The sequence below is a fragment of the Ornithorhynchus anatinus genome, chromosome 6 (assembly GCF_004115215.2).
Source record: "Ornithorhynchus anatinus isolate Pmale09 chromosome 6, mOrnAna1.pri.v4, whole genome shotgun sequence".
NCBI classification, from domain to species: Eukaryota; Metazoa; Chordata; class Mammalia; order Monotremata; family Ornithorhynchidae; genus Ornithorhynchus; species Ornithorhynchus anatinus.
In genome coordinates, this window is record NC_041733.1 from 20,957,121 (window position 1) to 20,982,718 (window position 25,598).

The following is a 25,598-nucleotide window of genomic DNA, read 5'->3' on the forward strand; positions in this document are numbered from 1 at the left end:
TAGACTCTGAGAAGTGATTCGTGTCATCTCCATAGCTTATTAGCTGTGCCTTGGGAGTATGGTTCATTAGCATGCCCCTGGATGACCATCTTGAAAGAGTTTTGAATGTTGGGAGTTAAATGTTGAATGTTGGGAGAATTTCCTGGTGGATCAGATATATTTCCCCGTCCCACGTCGGGGCCTCAAGCCTGGTGATATGCAATAGGCTGAACAACACTAGACCTATTTCATGGCCCAGTTTTACTCTAGTGGTGTAGAGGAAAAGGTCAAGCAAGACTCTCGCAGGCCTAACAGAACATCCCATCACAGGATAGCTTAAGGATCTCAGCGAACTTCTCAAGGCGGTTATATTTGCTTGGAAGTTACCAGAGTCCAGCTCAGTTAAAGATATCGAATGTCTCTGTAAGTTGTATGACAACAATATCGAAGTCGTCATATATTCCTCCCTGACTTAGGAATGGTGGTGGTCAGGGTGTGGTTTAGCAGCTGGACAATTGATGGGAACAGTCCTTCCAAATCATCCCGGAGACGAAGTGACCGGTGCATGTCCTGTTCTTAAGCTCCTAGTGCTTTGGGGCTTCTTTCTGTTTAGTTGTGGAGAAGACAGTTGTATATTTTTTTGTTACTGTTGTTCCTTGTTTTGTTTTTTTCACTTCCTGATTTTTGCTTTTTGCAAGAAAGTGAACCCCCCACGTCCCGTGTCCCAACACCCCCTTCTCCAAACAACCTCTCCAAGATAGTATGTGAAATGAGTGAGGACACAAAGTGTCTGTGGCTGTTGCTGTCTCAGATATTCTCTTTGGTGTCCAGAGGCTGCACTCCTTCTCCCCATCAGCAGTTTTGCACTTTCCTGGACATATGGGGACCGGGTAAAAGAGTTTGGTTGTCTTGGGGCAAACCAGCCTCACTACTGCAAAAGCATCTTAAACACGACCTGCTTATGGTAGCACACAACTTTCTCATAACCACTGGTATGAGTAGTAGTCATCTCAAATGGTGAGAGGTCAGAAAAAGTGCACGACTGTATTTTTGCGGGCACTGGACACTACCTAGGTAATATTAATAATGTTGGTATTTGTTAAGCACTTACTATGTGCAGAGCACTGTTCTAAGCACTGGGGTAGGTACAGGGTAATCAGGTTGTCCCACATGAGGCTCACAGTCTTCATCCCCATTTTACAGATGAGGGAACTGAGGCACAGAGAAGTAAAATGACTTGCCCACAGTCACACAGCTGACAGGTGGCAGATCCGGGATTCGAACCCATGACCTCTGGCTCCCAAGCCCATGCTGTTTCCACTGAGCCACACTGCTTCTCTCCGGCAGTTTCGTCTGTGAATTAAAGGACAACTCTATAAAATCCCTTTACTTTCCCTAAGTCTGTGACACTACAAACATCAGATTTGCTGAGCTCATATTTGCCCTGAATTTACATTGTGATTCATTTCAGGGAAGATTAACTCTGTTCTTCAGAACTGTCCAGGAGGATGCTAGCCAGAATCTTGCTGGCAGTGGAAATCAGTGAGATCCAGCGGTTTCCAGTTAGCTCTTCCACAGTTCTTTTTGAAGACTGTGATTATGGTGGCATTATTTTACCCCAGTGCTTAGCACATTACTTCTGTAAGTAGCGCTTAACAAATACTCTTATTACTATTACAGTAGAATTGGTTAACATGACTCCTGCCCTCAAAGACATGAATCAATTAGGGGAGACAGACATTAAAATAAATTACAAGTAGGGAAAATAAGAGTATAAGGATCAATGAATCACATTTATTGAGCACGTACTGTACGCAGATTACTGCACTAAGCATTTGAGAGAGAATAATATAATGGAGTTGGTAAACACATTCCCTGTCCTAAACCAACTCACAATCTAGAGGATATGTACAAAAGTGCTGTGGGGGTGAAGGGTGGGGTGAGTATCAAAGTGCTAAAGGGGTCTGGACTCAGTGCATAGGTGACGCAGAAGGGAGAGAGAATAAGGTGGGGACAGGAAAGGTTAGTCAGGGAAGGCTTCCCGGAGAAGATATTATTTAATAGGGCTTTGAAAATGAGGAGAGTGTTGGTCTGTCAGATATGAAGTGGGGAGGGAGCTCCAGGCAGGAGGGAGGCCATGAGGAAACGGTCCAAGGCAAGAGAGATGAGAGCGAAGTCTAGTAAGTAGGTTGGTGTTAGAGGGGAGAAGATTGCAGGCTGAGATGTAATAGATCAACAAGATACAGTAAGGGGGGGAAGCCAGTTGAGTGCTTTAAGACCAATGATAAGGAATTTGTTTGCGGAGATGGACGGGCAGCCTTGGGAGATGTGTGAGGAGTGGGGAGATGTGAATTGAGCATGTTTTTTTATGATCCATGCAGCAGAGTGGCGAGTGGTTTGCTGAGAGGAGAGACAGGAGGCAGGGTGAACAGCGATGCAATAGTTGAGGTGGGATGTGATAAAAATGTTTGGACTAACATGTTGTCAGGATGGAAAGGGGCGTTTTCAGGATATTGTCAAGATAGAACCAACAGGATTTAGTGACATACTGAATATGCAGGTTGAATGAGAGATGTTGAGGTCAGTGCCATAATGCTAAGGTTAAGTGATGGTGAGACAGGGAAAATTTTCATGTTGTTTATAGTAATGGAAAAGTCTTGGGGAGGATTTAAACAGGGAAGTGAGGACTTAGTTGGGGAAAGCCTCTTGGAGGAGATACGCTTTTAGTAGGGCTTTGAAGATGGGGAGTGAGTCGGTCTGTCAGATGTGAAGGAGGGTGGGAGGTCCAAGCAGGAGGGAGGACATGAGCAAGGGGTTGATGGAGAAACAGAGGAGATTGAGGTATCCAGAGTAGATGGGTGTAAGTAAGAGGAGTGAAGTGTGCAAGCTGGATTGTAGTGGGAGATGAGAAAGATTAGGTAGGAAGGGAGAGCTTTAGGTTTCTTGTTCCAGTAGGATTGTTGTGGTGGTCTGGAATGTCTTCTGGGTTTTTTCCTTTCCAGTAGTTGAATATTTAACTGACTTGGTTGGAATGCTCCTCTTCATTATATTCGTTATATTTCTAATACATATTTGGGGCTTGAAAGCTAATAGTCCAGCACGTGATACCTCAGAGACGTGCAATTCATCTTTCAAGCTCTGTTGTCAGATGATGATGTAATCAATGGAGTGTCATTGTTGAGTCCTGAGGGCATTTGTGATGTCTGTCTTTAGGAAATGATGGTAACATTGGCCACTATGAGCTCCTGACTGGTACATTTGTTGAGCCAAAGTAGATCACTCCTCTTTAGCTTTTCAAAATGACTGTTGTCCATTCTTTGCCATCGCTGCCCAGCCTCTCATTGACATCTTCCATGTTGATCAGCTTGTAAGACTTCTTTTTTGGAACTGGATCTATTTATTTCATGTATTTTTCTCTTTCTTGTTATTTGTAATTGGTGGTGGCAAAGTACTTTTGTAGTTATATAAGCTCTTATCGTGTGAAGAGCGCTGTACTAAGTGCTGAGAGAGCATACACAGGTGGGGATTTGAGGCTCTCAGTGGTACTTTAAAACTAAATTCCCAGAGTAGGAAAAAATTCATTCTACAGATGCATCACAGGAATCCAAAGACTAATGGCAGTTTTAATAGAAATGAAGGGAATTTGTACACCAGAAGGACTTTAGTCTGTATACTTTCAGTGTTTCATTCATTCAGTAGTATTTATTGAGCGTTTACTATGTGCAGAGCACTGAACTAAGCGCTTGGAATGTACAATTCGGCAACAGAGACAGTCCCTGCCCAATGATGGGCTCGCAGTCTAAACAGTGAGTATATATCACAAACGCAAATTTTCGTTCATGTTGAGGGGAATGAAGGGTCCTTTGTTGACATATATTTGAACATTTCTGGCTGTGTGGTGCAGTGGATAGTTTACATTGTATAGAAAATATAAGGTGTTCAGTGAACTTTGTATCTTTCAACAACTGTTGGACAACCCATCTTCCAAGAACTGGTTGTGACAGTTTAGACTCCACTGCATCTTCTATGTCAAATCTGTCATATGTCAAATGTCTTTTAACTCATTCCCTGCGAGACCATTTCCAAAACTAGCTTTCTTCTGTATTAAACAACATACTTTACCAAGAGCTTTTCATACAGTTTCCTTTCTATGCCACTCAGAATATAGGGTAACCTGATGTTTCTCCCCAGTTAGTAGATAAACAGTAGTTGAATTGGATCATAGATATTCTGTCCTCTGATGTGAATTGAAATATGCAGTAGTGTTTCACATTATAGCAAATAAAAGAAACATTTTTATTTTTGGAATCCTTTGTGTATATTATTATTATTTTTTTTTCCTATAGAGTTCACAGCCTGCATCTCAGCCAGTAATACTCGAACAACAAACAACTCTTCCCAAACCAGAATTAATCCAAGGGTAAGTCTATAAATTCTCCAGTAAGCAAAAAAAACCCTGTGATTTAGAATTTGCCAAGAGCACCTTATGTAAAATGACACGTAATGCAAGCTTGGGGCTAAAGTACTGAAATTCTTATACACACAATTCAGAATCATCTTTTTATTCTATAGTTGTAAGCTAAGAATCTTTATGGGAAATTTGAAGAGAGTAGTTATCTTTACAATTAAGTTTTTATAACCACCCCCCCAAAACCCCATAGAAGCATAACTAATCACCTTGTTTTTGTAGCTGAATTTATTCATTCCCTGCAATCTTAACACTCCTTCATTTTCTTACTGAGCTTTTTCTCTACCTCCACTATCTGAAATTGTTTCACAGTTATTTAAGGGCTGGCTATTTGTTTTCTGGGGAAGATTGGTCTTGTGTAAATCAAAAAAGAAGGTTCTTTGAAGTCTTTCAGATTGTCAGTATCATTCCAAATATGTGCTGCTTGTATCTAATGCGTATGTTTTAAAGCATCCTATGTTAAGACTGAGGCTGCAACTTTTCTATCATGCTGAAATCCTATTTTGGCCAACATGTATTTGCTCTTCCAGAAGATGGCTAGTGGTGATGTCTGATGCTTTAACTTTTTTTTTAATTGTTCGATTGATTAACTTTTTTTAATAACCCTTTAATTCCATCAACATGTATTTTGAGGAAGGGTGTTTTGAGGAAGGCTATTATGTAGCAGTTTACATAGTGAAAGCCAAGCTTTCAATATAAAATGGAAAAAAAGTTTTCCAGAGAAAACCCAGGGTTTTAAGTTTCTTAATCTTCTGGAGTATTTGAGTATTCTATTTCTCATCAAATGTACAGCATGCCCATATAAACACTTGGTTGTTAATATCATTTTTGTTCTTGTTTTCCCCAATGTCCATAAACCTGAACTTAATGACTTCCTTCTGTTCATGAAAGATACAGTGACTTCCTTCTGTTCATGAAGGATACATTGACTTCCTTTGGGTGGTATGCAGAAATTTTTTCCATGTAATAACTGAATCCAGAGTTAAACTGGTTCAAGAATATTTGCATTGACTATCAAATGAGATTAGGATTTTTTAAGGAATAGTATATAGCAGCAAGTTACTGCAAAATAACCAAAAGGATGCCCACCGGCAAAATGAATTTTCAGGAACAGCATTCAAATGCATTTTGACTGGGTATACTTTCGCTTCTTAACCATTTTCTTAAAACTGCAGATGTGTTTTTTTACCATTTCATGAGAAATTTTCTCTGGCACCTAACTGTAGAATTTCATTGATAGTCCTGTGCTTTCTAGCCTTATGTACTGTTAACTTTGTCTTGGGCTACCAAATTGTAGCTATTTCTCCTTTTATTTTCTTAGAATAAACCCTGATGTAGCAGCTCTGAAGGAAAGCACCAATGGAATGGATAGTCCAAGTGGAAATGGTAAACAGGATAGGATTAAGCAGAGGCGAGCATCCTGTCCAAGATCCGATAAAGGGACAAAATTTCAACTCACAGTCCTTCAGGTTAATATATGAAAGCTGGGTTTTTATTTTATCAAGGGAAGACAGGTTGACTTTTTGGTCCTTTTTAATGAAGTAGGGAAGGGAAGAGTCGGGTATGATACTTGAAAGAACATCTCAGTTTGAGATCATTCCCTTCATCACCACTAGTTGCAGATGGCTTTGTTTTTTGACTCAACTACCAAGTTTTTAGAATCAGAAAACAAAGACATGACACTTGGTGCAAACTTTGTCTCTAAAACCCTGGGGACTTCAAAGCCTTTTTCAGACTCCTATACTTGCACTTAAGATTAGGGAAAACTAGTGGTTATAGGAGGCCTGAGAGCAAACATTTTAGAAGTCTTTTACTTTGGGGGGAAAAAAGGGGTGGGAAAGAGACAAGTGGCCTCAGGGCCTAGAGGTTGGTTTTTTTTTTTTTTTTTGTGCGAGTGAGGAGTTGTGTGAATGTGTTTAATTTCACCCACAACCCACCCCAACTTTCTGTTTCTTCCCTTTGCTTTCTGGAACTATCAGAACGTTTGGTGGTAATTAGTTACCACTGCCAAACTATTTCTGCTCCCACCCCCATGCAATGGGGAAATAATTCTCTGGCACCTAGAAGAACCCTGGATTTTGGTAACCAGTATAATTAATCTGAACTTTCATATGTTTTCCCCCTGTTAAGTATTCAGTTTCAGCAATTCACCTTGAATTTTAGTCATGTTATGATCCCAGCATAGAAAATAGCCTTGATGACTATTGCATAAATATATTTGGTTTTGTCTGCTCTTTTTCCTACTGTGCCCCTCGCAGGCGGTCTGAGAAGAATAGATATGTCTCATAGGATCTATTTGCAATGTCAGGCTCTGTCTCTGGCTTCTTTTACAAAAGGGAGAACTCTTTCAAGACAAGAGTGAAAATAGTAATCTGTTTGTGCACTCAGGTGTCAACATCTGGAGACAATATGGTGGAGTGTCAGTTAGAGACACATAACAACAAAATGGTTACTTTCAAGTTTGATGCTGATGGAGATGCTCCAGAAGATATTGCTGACTATATGGTAAGCGCAGTGGCAATCATTTCCTCTTAACACCTTTCCAGTACCATACTCTGCTTCCCTCCCTCTGCATGAGACTTTTGACCCAGGGAAGAGTCTATCATCTGTCATCACTACAAGTATTTACCATAATATTGCTAACTCAGTCACATTTAATGGTCATTTTATTGAACTCTTTGGTAGGAGTTAACCAATATGTACATGATGGCCTTCCCTAACTAACTGCTCACTTCCATGCCTTCTCGTCTGCATGCCTATGCATTTGGGTCTCTACCCCATAAGCACTTTAATTATCATCCTGCCCCTAGCCGCAAGGCACTTCTGTCCATATCCTTCTACTCTGCTGCTTTCTCTCTCTGTAACTTAATGTCTGCCTCACCCTCTAGATTGTAAACTCCTTGAGGGCCGGGGATCATGCCTGCCAAGTCTGTTGTATTATGCTCTCCTAAGTGCTGAATACAATGCTGTACTCACAATCAGGGCTACAGAAACACTACTGATCGACTGAAGAGCCAAGTGCCCCTTCCTTGATTTTTGTTCATTTTGCTTTTAATTCAGTGCTTTCGGATCAATTCATCACCAGTTGGAACTTCTAATTTACGTAACCTAGTTTCGTGTTCCTTGAACAGTGGGAAATATGAGCTGCATTTGATTTTTCCGATATGTGTTTTTTGTGAACATTTAGCGTACAGGTCTTTCGATGTACAAGCCTGACTTTTTGTTCATTAATGTCATGGAGCTTTTATTTGACACTGAAGTGCCGTATACTTTGTGTATGCTCTTTCCCTCTGCAGAAATAACCATTATAATTTTTTGAAAGGACAGAATTCTTCCTTCACTCTAAATTGCACGTACTTTTTGGCAGGTTGAAGATAATTTTGTCCTGGAGAGTGAAAAGGAGAAATTTGTGGAGGAATTGAGGGCTGTTGTATGCCAGGCCCAGGAGATCCTTCGCACTCTCCCTATTGAAGAAAGAGTATCTGGAATTGATTCTGCTCACTCCGAATCCATCAGTAGTCAAGTAAGGGCCACTATGTAGCATATAGGTCTTCTGGGATGTGTGTCAGGAACTTCTTTATTTATCTATTCATTTTTAATTCAGACAGGATCATCCGAACAAGTACAGATAAATCCTGCATCCACTCAAACCAGCAGTAAGTACATTTAATAAAATTTAACATTTGGCTTGAAGCAAGACATTTGGACAACTTTTAATTTACACACCTTTACTGGAAAAGGTGTTTGCCAAAAAAAGTATTAATGCAGGTTCCGTACATTTCCAAAGGATTCTGTAGCAGAAGAATAAGAAAAATTCTCTTCTTTTCCTCCGATGTTAGTTGTGTATTTGTTGGACTCATTTGTATGTGTTCTTAAGACATGCTACCAACAGATAAATTGTGATGTTGATTATATTATCCTTCAATTGTATTCTATTTAAACTTTTCTGTCTCTGAACCTGGTGAATTTAATCTTCAGAATCTGTTAAAGTGAATCTGTTGATCTCCATAAATGATTCATGTTTCAGGTAACTTCCTGTTTTGTGTTCCTCCACAAGATGCTGCGGTTTGCCCTATCTGGATCTCTGTTATTGAGTCTTTTGAGATTATTAAAGTTATTTCTCAATTTGGGGCATCAGAAAGTGGAGCAGCTGGGTTTGGATCCCTGACTTCTTCATGCCACCATACACGTCTGTGCTGTTGGAGGGAAAGACAAAGCAGAAAGGGGAAAAACTGATGTAGACAAGCAGCAAACTTTGAACTAGTGCAGTAACAAGGTTCAAGAAACAGGACAATGAATGATCAGAGAACAAATGAAATGTGGGAAAAGCAGGGGTTATTGAACAGACTTATGGTTTATCGCAGTCCAGTTTTCTGTGGAGACCACCCATATTTGAGTTTATATCTCTTTGCAGGTTAGGAATGACTTGAAAGTATTAGTTTCTGAGAATGGGGAAGTAAGAATTAAGAGACTATTTTGTATAAAGTCAAAACAGGAGAAAAATGATACTTAACATATGGTTAGTCCTATTTCTGGTCATTTCTGGGGCTGATTTTCTAGTCCTTTCTCTTTCTGTAGAAATGAACCTTTCACTACTCGACGGGAGAAGAAACTGGTGCTTCAGATGACGTCCTCAGTCATGGAGGCCTTGTGGACAAATTATATCGTAGTGCTATCCAAAATAGCACCACAATTAGTTACCTGATTTTTTGAGCTGGTTTCCTTGTCAGCAAGGTCAATGAACTAAACTACCTGTTTAAAAAAACAAACCCAGTAATCATTTATTCTTTCTGCAGATGAATCTGCTCCCCAGTCGTCCCCAGTTGGTCGCTGGAGATTCTGTATTAATCAGACAATAAGGAATCGAGAGGCACAATCTCCATCTACTCTTCAGCAGCCCCTGACTGAATCTGGGCTGCCGCAAGTTACTGGTAAGCCAAATTTCCTGGATGACATTCTTTAGAAAATCATAACGTTTTCATGGTTAGGCAGATTTTTGTTCCTATCTTTGTAGGAGTCCACAAAAAGTGCTGCTTTCAGAAAATCAGTGGAATTTATTGAGCACTTACAATGAGCAGGGCACCATACTAAGCATTTGGGAGAGTTCAGTACAGCAGAATTAACAGACAAGTTCCCTGCCCATAATGAACAGTCTAGAGGAGGTGAACAATGATATGAATGAAGACAATATGAATAATCAGAAATTAGAGATGGAAGTGTGTTTAGGTAATTCCTATGCAAACTCAATTTTTTTACATTTTTCTAGGAGTTTAAGAAGTTTCTGTGACTCAACACAAGACTAGGGGGAAAGATGATTCTGAAGGGAAAGGTTAAGGTCCAGCAACTTGTAATGAGTAATCCTCCAACTCTGTTGTACTCTCGCAGTGCTTAAGACAGTGTTCTGCACACAGCACCCAATAAATACCATTAAATGACCCTCATAATGATTGTGCTATCAAGGATTCGTTGCAGTTTAGTGTGGAGTTTGGGTGTATGCTCAAAATTTACCCATTACGTCCAAATCCTAGCTCCTCCAGTCAGGGGAGATCTTTCGAAGATAAAGATCACTCCCAATTGTTCGTTGCTATGTTTTGTTTCATTTTCTGTTTGGTTGTTTTTGTGTTTTGTTTTGGTAACGTAAAGATGTGGAGTTCCATGTATTTTAAAAGTTGATGTAATACTGGAATCGTTCTGGAGCCCCAGTTTCTTATCCCAGTTCTACCAATGATTCCGTAACCTTTGAGAGTTCATTTAAACATTTTCCTCAGTTTCTCCGTCAGTTAAGTGGCAGGAATATCTCACAAACTGGTGGACATTGAGATGTTTCACCTCTCAGGTATGAAACAGTGTCCTAATTAAAAATGAAGTGTTATAAGATTAGCTCTGAAAGTGCAGTGGTAATGAAGAGATAACCTCTTCAGAGTAATATGACTGAGTTATTATTTCATGGTTATCAAAGAACGGAAAGGCTGTATAAAACTGGTTCTGCAAACTCTTCACTCCTACTGCTTCTTATGTGACTTAGGCAAAAATGCCACCTTTTAACTTTGAGTCTACAATGTCACTCGCTAATTAGTATTGCTTAATTGAAATTGGAGGGTGGCTTGGACAGGGCACAAGCCCCTCCTTTCTACACTTCTGGTGGGGCCTTGTAGGAAAGAAAAAATCCCCATACCTAGCTCAGGAACTCACCAGGGACCAAAAAGAACCCTAGTCAGCTTTGAAGCCTAGGGAGAAAGGGTGAAACCAAGGCAAAGAGAGAAGAGTAAAGTCAAAAGGTAAAGAACGGTGAGAGGATCCTCTTCACTTTGAGCTGCTAAACTGTCTTCTGCTGCCGAGCTGTACAGGTATGACAGCTTTGTTCTAGTCTGGCCTGAACTGTAGCCACTGAGGTTTAGATGATGACAGCAGGTGTGACCTTAAGAGATGTCAGCTGTGCAGAGTAACCTCAGCATTTACATATTTATTGCCATAGTTCATGAGTTCAGGGAGCTGTTGTTCCTGGAGCCGGTGGGGCTGTCGGGGCAGGCTGGGAGTATACAGGCCCTGGCTCAATTCTGAGGGGTTTTGGGGATCGGGGCAAGAGGAAAAATGTAAGGAGTCAGGGACAGACTGAAGAGACGTGGCCTGCCAGCAAAAGACATCATCTTAAGCCCATTTCCTGCCCCATTCCTGCTCCACACAGCAGGGTGGATAAGTTATGGCTGCTCACCCTGCCCAAAAAAGCCAACAGTGCCAATTCCATGGGGGCAGTGGCCTCCCTCACCCTTGGAGAAGCAGTGAGGCCTAATGGAAAGAGCATGCGTCTGGGTGTCAGAGGACCTAGGTTCCAATCCCGACTCTGTCACTTGCCTGGGCAAGTCACTTTTCTATGCTTGTTTTCTCATCTGTAAAGTGGGGATTCAGTACCTATTTGCCCTCCATTTAGACTGAGCCCCATATGGGACAGGAACTGTGACCTGATTATCTTGAATCTACCACAGTGCTTAGTACAGTGCCTGACAAGTAGGAAGTGTTTAGTAAACACCACACAGTTTTTATCATTATTATATATTATGCTATATGATTATATCTATATAATAAATAGATCTATATTACACAATACAAAATGTTGTGTAATATAATGGATTATTACATTACTATCAATATTATTCCCCTCCCAGTCCCACAGCACTTATGCACATATCTCTAATGTATTAATTCATATTAATATCTGTCTCCCCTTCTTTTTATGGGCGGGGAATGTGTCTGTTTATTGTATTGTACTCTCCCAAGCGCTTAGTCCAGTGCTCTGCACACAAGCGCTCAGTAAATATGATTGAATTGAATGAATGAATGATTATTGAACTAGAGTCCCTGATCATCAGGAAAGTTTTTATATTTGGTTAATGATGGATGAGGTGAAAAAGATGGTATCTTTCTTTTGTGGCTGTGTGCTGCTTTAGGGAAAATTTGAAGTTGTAAAGGGGTGTTTTGACTGGTTAAACTCAGAATTAACCCACATCCTTGTTTTGCTTGTCTGGGGATAGCTTCACATGCTCAGCTCTTGTTGTTGCAGATCCTGAAAACTCAAGCAATAAGGAAATCTTCTCACAGGAAATACTTCTTACTGTAGAAAACAAACCACCGCAGGGTGGGCTCTTGACTTCTGAAACAGACCCAAAGGATTTAGTTGATGATAAGAATTCTGAATGTATTAGTGCAGAGCCTGAGAAGCCAGCTTTTCCTCCTCAAGTGGAAGATGAAAATGAGACATTAGCACCTTCGGCTAGTAATTCAGAGGATACTGCCACTTCAGTTCAAACTGCTCAGATTGAGTGTGGAGAGTCAACTGTCCCTGCCAACAACACAGTCGTGTCATCTTGTCCACCTCACCAAGCCGGAGGCCATGTTGATTTGGTTGTAGCACATGCTGGAGATTCACCGCAGATTACAGATAGCTCTCTTAATATACAGGCTTTTGTTTGCGATCAAAGCCCTCAGTCCTTTTCAGGGCAGGTGCCCGCTGCAGATGCCGAATTTATTTCTCAAGAAGGAGAAGCCGTAGCGAGCAGCGAAGCAGGTTCTTTGTCACAAACGGTCATCCCTGCCCAGACCCCAGGCCTCGAACCAAACCCTCTTCACCACTCCTCCGTTCTGGAGTCAGATGGTGAAAGACCTCCAAAAATTGACTTTGTAGACAACCGAATTAAAACACTGGATGAAAAATTACGAAACTTACTATATCAGGAGCACAGCACGCCCGGTGGTTATCCTGAGAGTCAAAAGGACACCCAGAGCATAGAGTCTCCATTTTCCTCCTCTGCTGAGGATACTCTCTCCTGTCCAGTGCCCGAAGTTGTAGCCATCAGTCACTGTGGAGCTCAAGGGAGTCCTGCAGAATCCCCGGATTTTCAGCGGGCTGACTGCGAAATTCCGCCTAACCCGGCTGCAGGTCAGCCTGTTAATATACCAATGCTCCAAAGGGATCCGGATGTTATCACTTCTGCACCCAGTGAATTGTGTTTACACGTAAGTATCGGTTTTTCCACCCAGTTTCTTGTTCCCTGCTAATTCCATTTTAAGACAGTGCTGTCCTGGGTATCGGTTTAGTCTTTGCTTAGCTTCGTATCTGGTGGTGCTAATGTGGAAACCACAAGTCACACTGAGGTCGTAGGTTCAAGTCATGAGTATGGTAACTGGGACTAAAGGTCGCAGGTCCTGTGAAGTAGAAAAATGTTCAGCTATTTGAAGAGATCCCTCTCGTGATCACTTAAGAAATAGCGTGCAACGATTGGGAAGGAAATAAGACTTGCATTTTTTCTGTGGGAAGGAAAATGGATGTGTAAATCATACTAACCTCCCCTGTTTTTATGTTTTAATCAGGTGGTCAAAATTGAAAAATACATTTATAAAATAAGAAACTAAAAAGTAACTGACTTTTCAAAGGCTGACCTACTTTGGGACTTAACAGAAGGTTAAACAAGTCCAATTACTTTCTCTTGATGATTTGTAGATAAAGTAATTGCTGTCTTTTGCTCGGACACCTTACAGCATTATTCTCTAGCTTTGTGTTGTGTCCCTAAAGATGTCCCAGGGCTGTTTCAAGGGGATCACTGAGTCCAAAACTTATTTCTAGGTATTAGAAAATTATGGACACTCCCTTCCTTTCAGCCTTTAAAGTCTACTTGATATCAAAAAGGAGACAGATGGTGGATTTCTCTTCATTCTCATTTTTTGGATTGGAGGGATGGTGTGGGCATGAAAATATGTGAGAGTTCTTGGCAGGAAGGGGTCACAAAATAAAAAGGTTGTAGGACCATTACCTCAAATGTAAGGCAATATTTCAAAATTCAGAACCCTCTTAGGATTACTGTTTGCTGGCCCACCCTCTTTCTCCTCTTCGTGCTTGTGACTCAGACAGGATAGAATAGCTTTGGGAATAGCAACTTCCTTAGTCATTTTGTTTAATTCAGCTCTGTCCCTCCTCTCTCACTTCTCTGACCTCCTGCAACAAGCCAGTCCTCAGATTTGCCTCTGTAACACCAGCCTACTCTCTCTACCTCGATCTCGTCTATCCCGCCGCTGACCCCTTGCCCACCTCCTCCCTCTGGCCTGGAACTCCCTCCCCTTTCCTATCCAGCAGTCCACCACTCTCTCCACCTTCCAGAACCTCCTAAAATCACTTGTCTTCCAAGAGGCCTTCCCAGACTAAGCCCTCATTTCCCTTTCCTATCGGCCCCTCTGCAACACCTGTGCACTGGGCTATGTACCCTATAAGCACTTTGATATCCACCCCAGCCCCACAGCATTTGAGTACATATCCTTATACTCTAGTATCTCCCCTATCTTTATTTTAATGTCTTGTCTCCCCCTGTAGACTGTAAGCTCCTTGCGGGCAGGGATCGTGTCTTTCAACTCTATTGTATATATAGTGCCCAGCACACGGTAGACTCTCTGTAAGTAGGTATCGATTGGTTAATTGATTGTCTCAGTGGGAAAGCCACGGATTAAGTAGGAAGAGTTGTTGCTCCTTCGTGAGCAGTAGCTTTTGATCACCACTTAGAAGCTGTCTCAGCTCCATGGCTGCCTGTTTCCGTGGCATTTCCGCGGCTGCCCACTCTACTCTGCCTTATCTAATTTGCTGCCCCAGGATCTTATGCCTAGTTACCCAGGCAGAGGCTCAGTTGGTTACAGGGGAGAGAAAGGGGCCCCAGGACTGTTACAGGTCACACTTGAAGCAACAGAAAAAGTTTCTTTTTAATTATTTCTTCTATTAAGTTGAATACTCATACTTTTCTTTAAGGACTGTTTTTCCTTTTTAAAAAATAAAAATTTTCATTCCTTTTCTGCATTTACACATGCTGGATCCAGAATTGCTCATTCAAGCTCCCGCACACTGAGGGAGGGGAACTCACTCTCCCACCATCATATTCCATTCATTGAGCACCTGCAACTCCCGGTAGAAAGGGGGGTGGCCAGTTGATGGTGCCTCATGACCGAAATACTACAGTAGGTAGGCTGGCCCCCAGGGAGTGGCATTTCAGGCTAAGAATAGAGGAGAGCTAGCATCCTTTTTGTCATGTCCCCTCTCACTCCTCCCAGGGCAAGCCAGGGGGCCCGAGTTGCTACTGCCACTCTTTTGCTGCCAGAACAAGATGGAAGGATTTAGAAGGGCCAGGGCTTGGAAGATTGAATCCTGGAGGTATAGCTCGGTGGGGACTTGGCCTATGGAGAGGGATTGCATTTGTGAAGAAGGGGCAGAAGCAAGTGCAGATGTAAAGATTGTGGTGGGAACAGGAGCATGGATTGGGAAAGGGAATGCCGGTGATGGTCACCCATCAGGACCATTTGAGTCACACGCTTGACACTCTGCCTGCTTTCTGTAGTTACCCGCTCCACTGACCCAAAGCCTTATTGAAGGCGCATCTCCTCCAAGAGCCTTTCCCTGACTAAGGCCTCATTTCCTCTCTTTCCACTCCCTTTTGTGTCATCCTGATTTGCTCCCTTTATTCAACACCCACGCCCCCAACCCCACATCACTTGCGTACATAACTGTAATATATTTATATTAATATCTGTCCCCCACCTCTAGACTGTATGCTTGTTGTGGGCAGGGAATGCATCTGTTCTCTTGTCTCGTACTCTCCCAAGTGCTTAGTACAGTTCCCTGAACACAGTAACTGCTCAATAAATAGGATCAATTTCCCCAATCCTACCCTTGTCATACTTCCTCTTCCTTTCACGGTTGGAGAAACAGTTCCTGTCCCTAGCCCCATCTTGCCCTCCCTCTCTTCTCTTCTTCAGCTTCGAGCCCTCTTTTCTCCTCAGTTGCTTCTTCTTCCTCCCTGCTCCTTGCCCACTGCTTCTCGCCACCAGAGGTGTAAGAGTGAGCAGTTACTTAAGCGGCATCTCTGCCTCTTCCTTTCCGCTCCTCCTTCCCCCTACTTCTCCACGCAGCCCTCTCAGTGCCTGAGCCAGGGACTCCCGGGAATCGTCTCCAAGCTAATCGGAGACGTAGGTGGCAATATCCTGTGTGAATTAATACTAGTTACTAGTTCATATACACAAAATCTAAATCTGCTGCAATAATAATTAGGGTAAGTGTGGTATTTAAGCACATTCATTGAAATCATTCAGTAGTACTTATTGTAGTTTATTGAGCATTTAGTACAGTGCTCTGCACACAGTAAGCGCTCGGTAAATGCGATTGAATAAATGAATGAATATGGAGTGCTTTCTGTGTGCAAAGCACTGTACTAACCGCGTGGGAGTGTACAATAGAGCAACAAGCTGGCACATATTATATGCCAAGCAGTGGTGTAGATAGTAAGAGAAGCAGAACAGATAAATCTCTATCTCAAGTAGGGTGCACATTCTAAGAATTAAATCAGTCCACGTTTAAGGGTCTGTCTATATTTGGGTTGGTTTGCTTTTCTCCTATGTACCTGAACGTCCTATCCCTTGTTCTAGGGTTTGGGGGGAAGGGGTTCTTAAATGCAGTGGTGCTGTGTAACCAATTTCTAAAGGCACTTTATGTTTTAAGATGCCTACTAAAATCTCTCTACATGTGGTGTACAAGTTTGAGCACATTTTCCGAAGTAAAATAGAGTGAAAATTGCTGAGTCTTCTGGGATTTTACCTATGCTGGTGCTTGGTTTATTTTTACTTTAAAACCGAAAAACAAAAAGGAATTATTGTTGAACGATTCGAAGTTTTCCAGGTAACCTCTCTCAGAAAAACTCCTATCCTTTTGTACTGATTTCCTTTTTTTGGTATTTCAGCGATTTTTGTCAATGAAGTAATAGCTTAGTGACCAAAAAAAGACCTCTGTATGTGCTCATTGAATTAGGTTGTTTGTCAGTAGTCACTTATCCCTCCTAAGAGGTAATGTTTTCTTTTCAGAGGTAGAAAGGTGGTTAAGAGAAAAAACATGGTTATATTCATGTTTTGTCTTTAGGATTGTTTTTGTGACACTTGAAGTCTACGTGATGTAGTGCAATGAAGAGCATCACTTTCAAATCAAGCCCCTAGTACCAGGCTGGGCCGTCAGCCTCATTAAAGGCAGCCTCTTAGAGCTGACTGTTGATTGGAAATTGCGGACCAGAAACTGTAGTGGTTAAAGAAAGTTGCCTGCATGTGGAGTGTTGCTATTTTTAAGTTAGCTTCCATTCTACATAAGTTTTCCCACTTCTGTTTTTCTTGTCTCCATCAGGAGACGTGCCCAGCTGCTTCACTTCCAGGGGATCCTGAGGCTTATCCTGCTACAGTGTCGAGCGGTGGAGCCGTTCATCTGCAGACAGGAGGTGGATATTTTGGCCTAAGCTTTACTTGTCCTAGTCTCAAAAATCCTATTAGCAAGAAATCCTGGACTCGCAAATTAAAAAGCTGGGCATACAGGCTACGGCAGTCAACCAGCTTTTTCAAGAGATCAAAAGTCCGTCAAGGTAGTGTGCTTACAGTCAGGGACATAGAATAGGTAACATCCTTTTAATTTATTTATGTATATTTGATTTTTTTCATACACAAATCTTACCACGTTTTACACTTAGCCCATGTATGTGAAATATCCCATTAATGCCATTGCCATTTTATTTTTCTCTTTCGTAACTGATTTCTTTTCCAGTTCTTTCATTTCATGTAGAAGCTAGGTCGTGGGTTAAATCTTGAAATGTCTATTACAGAATTAGGGCCTAATGCAATGTTGCTTATTACATTAACGCTTTTAAACCGTGTAGCGGGAGTTAAGCTTTTTTTTCTTTTTTTACTTTGAACAAGTTTTTTTTAAGATTGAATTTTGACAAACACATTGTTTTTGTGTTTTATAATTTGGACAAAACTCACAGGTGAGACAGAAGACGTGCGGTCAGAAATTGCTCCTGAACCAATTTCTCCAGCAGCAGCGGAGAATAGGATTATGAGTAGATGTAGAACGACTGGATCATTTCAGCGGGGCCGATTTCAGGTTTGTATTTTGGGCAGCAAACGTTTAAACAAGTTTAAGAGAATAGTTTCCATGACATAGATCTTCAAGTAATTCCCCAAGGCTGTTTTTGTGGGGGTTTTTTGTTTAAATGTATTTTACAACTTAGCACCTTAGCAAAGATAAAGGAGTTGCTGGGAAGGGCAGTGTGGACAGTAATGGTCGAGGGCGTCTTGTAACTCTTGTACTCTCTCAAGTGCGGAGTTCATTACCTGGCACGTGGGCACTCAATAAATACTATCAATTGACGGATTGAGAGGGAGATTAGGTACAGCTGGCATCCCTTTCTTCCCTAATGCTGAGGTTATTTATTTTTAAATAAATCCTTTGAACACCTTCCATGCCTTCCGTTGCTTCGCCAACCGAAAGGAGAAAAAGTTGCATGACTTCTGCTTGAGAAGGGAAAGTAATTTCTTTATTTTATGCAGGAGAGAAGTTAACAGAGAGGTTTGGGATGGTAATAATGGGAGCAGAAAATGGGGTGAAAAGAGAGGGTGGGCAGAGGGAAAATGAAGGTTGTGCTAAAAAGCCTCTCTGCCTCCACCTTTGAAGATAAAGAGCTGTTCGGAGCTCCATTTTCTACTCCAAACACTTTCAAAACTGTGAGGACAGGATCTAACTTTCCTTGGGAAACATTCCCCTCAACCCCAAAACCCATCAAAACTCCAGTGTCTGCCTTTATCAGACAGGTTTTGATTAGGCAGGGTGAGGTCTATATTAATGGTGGCAGGAGCCCAGAACAGTTAATTTTGGGCGGTTCTTCAGCAGCAGGCTAACTTGAAATTGTTCTTAAAAAGTCCTAGTAAGAGAATTGAGAGCTGGGGTGAATGAGAATTGTTTGAAGAGTGGAAATTCTTTTGTATCTTTCTCACTGATCTCCTATCTCTAGCTTCAAGCAGCATTATGGCTCAGAACTCCTAGGGTAAGAAAGGAATTCCCATGAGTCACTCAGGCCAGCGGAATGCTCACAAGCACCAGCTCACCAGGATTGTCACAACTGTACATGTTTTGACTTTTTTTTTATTGTATTTGTTAAGCACTTACTATGAAACCCTGTTCTAAGCACTGGGTTAGAAATGAGTTCATTGTCATTCAGTCCCTGTCCTGCATGGGGCTCACAGTTTAAGAGGGAGAAGAGAGATTGAATCCCCATTTTACAGTTGAGGAAACTGAACCACAGAAGTCAAATAAACTGCTCAAGGATTCCCTATGTCCCTCTGCATCAAATAAAACTTCCTCACAATTGGTTTTTAGGTTCTCTCCCAACTCATCCCCCTTTCTATATCTACTCATTTCACCCACTTCTTCCCAACCCACTCTCTTCTTCTTCCCAAGCTGTACCTCACTCTCAACGATCCCATCTCTGTCCCCTCACTCACACTATGCCCCAGCTTTGAACTCCCTTCGTCTCCCCCGATTCCTCACCAAATCTGACAAACCATAGGCCTTTCACCTTTCAAAGCTCTGTGGAAACTTCACCTTCTTCAACATGCCTTCCTAGAATTCCATCAGCCATCACTAGCATTTATATACCTATTTATACCCCTTACCTATGTCCTCTGGCCTGGAACTCCCTACTCGTTGATAGAGACAAATCACCACTTCCCCACCTGCAGTACTTTATTAAAATCGCATCAGTTTTTCCATAAATATCAACTTTTTTGGGGGGGGGTCGGTGGTTGGTGGGGGCTCTTTTATCCAGCCCATTAAAGATGTAGAGCCCAGAATAGTTCCACTAAATTTAGGGTTAATCTGTGTCAGCAGGGTGATAGCTTCTTTTTTCACTTCCACAATTTAGTAAACCCATCAGTTGTAATTTGTAGCACATTTTAGCTTGTCCCAGCAGAAAATCAAGGTGTCTAGTAGAGTCACATTGAAATTCTTTATCAGCTTGAGAGCCATCTCCAGCTAGCTCTACCTCTGTTCTGTGTCCCAGGTGATTACAGTGCCTCAACAGCAGTCAGAAAAAGTGACATCTTGTGCAATCGAAAATGAACCGACAGTTGAACAGAGTACGGTCAGTTCCAGCGAAGACGTTGTAGAGTTAGCTGGAATGGAAAACCCTCAGTCGATGGTGGAAATGGAGCCAATGGTTAACAATCCGCAAGTGGTTGGATCTTCTCAAATATTAAGGTCCCTTTCAGAATCTCAAAAGGAAGGTGGAGGAACTCCTAAACAAGGCGACACACTATCTGCCAGCCTGGCATGTGAGACAGACACGTCCTCAGTTACCCCCGAAAAGGAACTGGAAGAAACCTCAACGACAGGAAGTGTCATGCAGTTGGCAGAGGAGCCGTGGCCTACAGATGGAAAGGAAACGTCAATTCGGAAACAGCCGAGCTCTGATAGTGAATCGTCTGCTCCCCTCGCTGACTGTGATGAATCAATGGAGAACGTTGTTCAAGAGCAAGAACAAGGCATGTCGCCCCATGAAGATGCAGGCTATGTTCAAGCACAGAGCTCCCTATTCTACTCGCCCTCATCTCCGATGAGTAGTGATGATGAGTCCGAGATAGAGGATGAGGATTTGAAAGTGGAGCTTCAAAGACTACGTGAAAAGTAAGAAATGTTTAGTTAGAAATATGTTTTGCTCGGCATAGCAGAACTCAGCATTTGATTGCCATGAAATAATGAAAACCTTCAGGGTATTGGGGGCCGGGGGTGCCAATAGCTATAAAATCATCATCTAGGGTTTATTCAAGTGTTAAAGGTTCAGTTGAAATTGTGTGTGATTCTGTCACCCCCTGTGAAAAATGCTTAACAGTTGAATAGGTTGGGGGGATGTAATTCTAGCATCTGTTCTTTAACCATCAGCTTTTTCTCACCTCTCGCTCATCGTAGTTTTCCATTCTTACCCTGTAAGGTTTCTATGGTGTGTATAGCCCTTTCTGTTGCAAGATTTCCCTCCTTAGATTTCTGTCTCATTATCTAGAGCCCAGGCTAGAGCATCCTGGGGCATATTTCATGTCAGGCAGTCTCAGAGCCTGATGTGCTTAAAACTAGGTTCTCAGAGAATGATGACCCCAGGAACTCCACTCGTGGGCCTTTCCCCCTCCCCCCTGCCCCATTGACTGATGTCATTGTCAATAAAGAACTACTGGTTTCCTGAGGGATCATAGTGCAACCAATTCTCTGCAACTTTTTCTTTTAGATCAACAGACAATTTGTAATGTACAAAACTAGAATAGCTCTTGGTGTTTATTGACTTCACTTTATCTTCAGCCCAGCAAGGTCTTTTGCAAAATATTAGCATCAGGAAAAGAGGATTTAACCTAAACCCTTTATCTCACTAAAATATTGACCTCTCTCATTTTTTCCTTTAAAGAAAAAATAGGACACTCAAAGCCTGTTAGTGAGAAGGCTAGGAGTGTAAATCTAGAATATTTAGAAAATGAAAGTTAGAGCTTTCATAGGAACTTCCTCATTTTTCAATTATATACTCCTAGTGAGGTCTTGAATCATAAGAATAGAGTGGTTTATATTTGCAACCTCAGTATTCCATCGTTTTTACTAACAGATAAAATGTCCTTGTATTTAGCCTTGAGACTTGTTGATTTTATGGAGGCATGTGAAGGCATGGATGTGTTATTTTTAATCTTGGAAATTAGTTCTTTTAAGGAAGAAAAATCGCAAACACTCTCTGCTCATTTTTTTGTGTTAACCTTTAAGGGTACCAGGCTTTGGACATCAAAGCTTTTCAACCGAATCAGAAACATAGAAGTCGGGCCAAATTTGATGTTAATGACCGACACGTTCTGTTAGCGTTTCATTGCACGTTCCTATTTCTGCTTGCCCGTATTATTATTACATTGCTAAGACAGTGATTCCCACCTATATTTTGTTCAGACATATTAAAGAGGTTATGAATCTTCAAGCTCAACAAAACAAAGAACTGCATGAGCTTTATGAACGCCTTCGATCCGTTAAAGATGGCAAAATGGAATCATCAGAACTTTCTCTGCAGCCTGCATCACCACGACGTCCAAGGTCTTTTAAAAACAAACTGCGCAGCCGACCTCAGTCTCTGTCCCACGTGGACAATGGCCTAGTTGCTACAGGTAGAAAGGGGGTGGTGGAGGGATGGAGTTTTTTTGTTAGATTTTTTCAAATTGACCCCTCTCTTTAGCAAGGTAGCACACACGAATGATGTCTTTAGGTAGCCGGATTTATTACATATTGTTATTTTTAAAAAAACACATAGAGGTAAACTAAAAAACCCTAATCATCATCAGTGATATTTGAGTGCTTACTGAATGTGAAGAACTGTACTGAGACAGTCCTTAGAAAACAACAAAAACAAGACCCAAGGTCACTGCCCTCTCCCAAATCTGAAATATCTAATAGAATAGGCAGACTAGGGGAACAAGAAGAGCAGGTATAGAACAGGAAGTCATACAGATGTATCAGGAAGAAATAGGTGAATAAATCATTTGATTATATAAATAAATGTACATGGGTGTTGAGGCTAGGAATTAAGTACATACTTGCTAACAACCTACTGCATAGGGAAGGTATTCAAGGGCTTTGTAAAGGAGTTAGCAGGCCAGACTCAGCCATTAGAGAAATTATGAACTTGAGAGGGCAGAGAATTGAGAGAAAGGGAAGAAAAATATATTACCTTGAAGAAAATTAATATGTATTAAATATAATATAAAATTGTGTATATAGCCAATATAAATTTGTAGCTACAGTTCCCTAGAGGCATGATATTTCAATTGATAACAGCTTCAAGGATACAAGTTAGTCTGCAATTAATGGGAGCCTTGCCATTTTAGTAAGTAAATTAAATTAGGCAAAAAGTATGTGCCTCTAATTTGACCTGATTTTTTTTTTTTCCCGGAGTAGAACATCAGCTACCAAAAGATTGCGAATTTGGATTGGTTGAATAGTAGTAGCTGCAAATTGCCTGAAATGTCCATTTTTTAAAGTTGTAAAATAGTCGTGCCTTTCTTCGTTCCTGTAGTCTTTCCTTGTGATGCGCTGGGGGGAAAGGCAAATGTTTTCTTACCAGAATGGCCAGACATTTCAAACTTCTGCTACTGCTATTGCAGGAGTGAGCGGTCAATGAGGGGGGGAATGGGCGGGGGGCGGATGAGGGGGATGGGAGGGGGAATGAGCACAGGTGGCATGGAGGGTGGGGGCGGTGCAGAGGAGATGCATTAAAAACCCATTGGCACTGCTAGGATTGCAGGGCGAGTCAAAGCTAGTTGACTATTTAGAGCTAGTGAAAGTTTGAGGAATAATAATATTGATGGCATTTGTTAAGTGCTTACTATATGCAAAGCACTGTTCTAAGCTGTGGGGAGGATACAAGGGGAGCAGGTTATCCCACGTAGGGCTCACCGTCTTCATCCCCATTTTACCGATGAGGGAACTGAGGCACAGAGAAGTGAAGTGACTTGCCCAAAGTCACCCGACAAGCAGCAGAGCTGGGATTTGAACCCATGACCTCTGACTCCCCAGCCCGTGCTCTTTTTACTGAGCCATGCTGGGAGAAGATTGGAAGGGGTACCACATTTAAAAACATCAGGATGAAACAATTGAACAAATTGGGAAATACAGAGCTAAATATATAACACATTATATAAAAGTAAGCTTTATTTCTTACCCTCTGACCTCTCTGACAAGGAGCAGCATGGCTTAGTGGATAGACCCCGGGTCTGGGGGTCAGAAGGTCATGGGTTCTAATCCTGGCTCCACCACCTGTCTGCTGTTTGACCTTGGGCAAGTCACTTCACTTGCCAGGGCTTCAGTTCCCTCATCTGTAAAATGGAGATTGAAACTGTGAGCCCCATGTGGGACAGGGACTGTGTCCTACCTGATATCTTTATATCCAACCCAGCACTTAGTACAGTGCTTGGCACATAGTAAGCGCTTAACAAATACCTTTATTATTATTATTGTTACTATTTAATGCGAGGTTCTGCAAGAACGCTAACCCTCCCACTATAGGAAAACTGTGTACAGTTATATAAAAATGGATGACTATGAAAAATTCCAGTATCCCCTCTGAGAGTTATGCAAGTACAGTGTATATTGTTTAGGTAAAAATCCTGTTTTTCTTCAGGGGAGAAGTGTACTTTTCTTCAGAAGTACAAAAAACTGATCTGAATTAAAGCTGTAATAAGGAGTTGAACTCTCTCTAGACAATATAGAGTGCTTCATTCAGTGACGTGAATTCCCCTTCTTCTAACTTCAGGGACTGCCAATAACTAGAACTGCAGTAGTTCAACCGAGATTCACTTTGTAAGTGATCACCGTAAGCATAATCACCGGTGATGACCCCCCAAATTCCTCACTGAGGCATGCTGTGAGGCTCCGTTGAAGGCGCAGAGTAGAGACTCCTACTTCCTTTTCCAAATTAGTAGGAGTGCAACCCCCCTCCTTTACTTTTAGCCTCCTCCCCAAATCACACGTCTCAGGGAATGTGTCCACCAACTCCATTACATTGTACTCTCCCAAATGCTTAGTACAGGTCTCAGCACACAGTAAGCACTCAGTAAATACCACTGATTTTTAGTGCTTGACATTGTAGGCTTGCTATGCTCTATTTTCAGTTAGGGATTGGAGAGAGATAAAGAGGAAGGCATTCTCCCACTCCCACATAAACCTATTAAAGAACGTGATTGCAAGCTTAGACTAGTCCTTCTTGAACAATTGGGTTCAGTGTAGTGTACATGGATTCAGTTGTCTGACTTGTTGCAAAATTTCAGTGTGGGTGGATTTATGTGATATTAAATGTGGGTCAGAAGCCTAAGCAGGATTTTCCCTTTACCTCATGCTTATATTTATTACCTTGCAGAATTTTTTTTAAGATCATATTTCCTTTTGGCTCTTTAATAATTTTGCCCATCTCCAAAAAGTTTAAATTTTTTTTTTTCACTCTTCAATTCTCTTCCTTTCGACCCTTATTCTTTAGAGTGTTGTTGTACCACCACCGCAGCATCCGTGATTGACTACCAGCTGAGTATTCAAGCTCACCTTCTCCACCAGAGCTGTACCCAGGAGGAGGCCAGCCAAGGTATATTTTCTTTGTCACACACAACTGTCTACATGAATAGCTTTCTGAACCCCCTCCCCCTAAAGAATCTTCACTTATCGACGACGAAATGACTGAATTTGACGCCACCCCACTTTAGAGAAAACCAGCAGCATCGGTACACTCCTGGCAAGATGCTTCTCATCAGCAGATACCTTTCTCCTTGGGCTCCTGCCCTCCTTCCCCTCTCTCTGTGATTCTGTTACAATCATAAAGAGAAGGAGCCCTGAATCCTTCAGGCCACCCAACTTCCTATCCCTGGTCTGTACTTGGAGTGGAGAGCGTTGGGTGAGTGAGGTTTTGAGGTAGTAGGCAGAAATGTTTTCTCTCTCTCTTCTGATTTTAACAAACACATAGCTCTTTGGTTTTGAGCTTTCCTTTAAAAGTTCTATAAAAATACCGGGTCTGGGTCCCGGAGTCCCTTCTGCTCTAGTCCTCACTTCTTCTCTCCCTGTCAGTATTCCTGATCTTGCTCCAGATCCCTACCCTTGTTCCTGCTCCCTCCAATAGCAGGACTCTTTCTCCAGTTCTGTCGCTCCTCTTTCCTCCAGTTGTCCTGATAGGTCCGGTCTCTTGGGCCCTGGCTGCTTTAATTTATTGACTGGAACTTGTTAAGGGCTTACTATGTGCCAAGCCCTGGTCTAAAGACC

At 41.8% G+C, this 25,598-nt stretch overlaps 1 protein-coding gene across 4 annotated transcripts in view; it reads left to right on the forward strand.

Annotated features, from left to right (window-relative positions):
- WNK3 (WNK lysine deficient protein kinase 3) overlaps positions 1 to 25,598 on the forward strand; it is an 89,347-nt gene that overhangs the window by 51,298 nt on the left and 12,451 nt on the right. For 3 of the 4 annotated variants that reach the window (XM_029066984.2, XM_029066987.2, XM_029066985.2), the window contains 12 exons: positions 4,326 to 4,399; positions 5,769 to 5,916; positions 6,836 to 6,952; positions 7,815 to 7,970; positions 8,052 to 8,103; positions 9,244 to 9,378; positions 12,006 to 12,958; positions 17,142 to 17,373; positions 17,773 to 17,891; positions 19,846 to 20,468; positions 21,756 to 21,967; positions 24,829 to 24,930. In XM_029066984.2, the coding sequence (XP_028922817.1) occupies positions 4,326 to 4,399; positions 5,769 to 5,916; positions 6,836 to 6,952; positions 7,815 to 7,970; positions 8,052 to 8,103; positions 9,244 to 9,378; positions 12,006 to 12,958; positions 17,142 to 17,373; positions 17,773 to 17,891; positions 19,846 to 20,468; positions 21,756 to 21,967; positions 24,829 to 24,930 (2,923 nt within the window). The remainder of the gene's footprint in view (positions 1 to 4,325; positions 4,400 to 5,768; positions 5,917 to 6,835; positions 6,953 to 7,814; positions 7,971 to 8,051; positions 8,104 to 9,243; positions 9,379 to 12,005; positions 12,959 to 17,141; positions 17,374 to 17,772; positions 17,892 to 19,845; positions 20,469 to 21,755; positions 21,968 to 24,828; positions 24,931 to 25,598) is intronic. The other variant, XM_029066986.2, reaches the window with a different exon arrangement.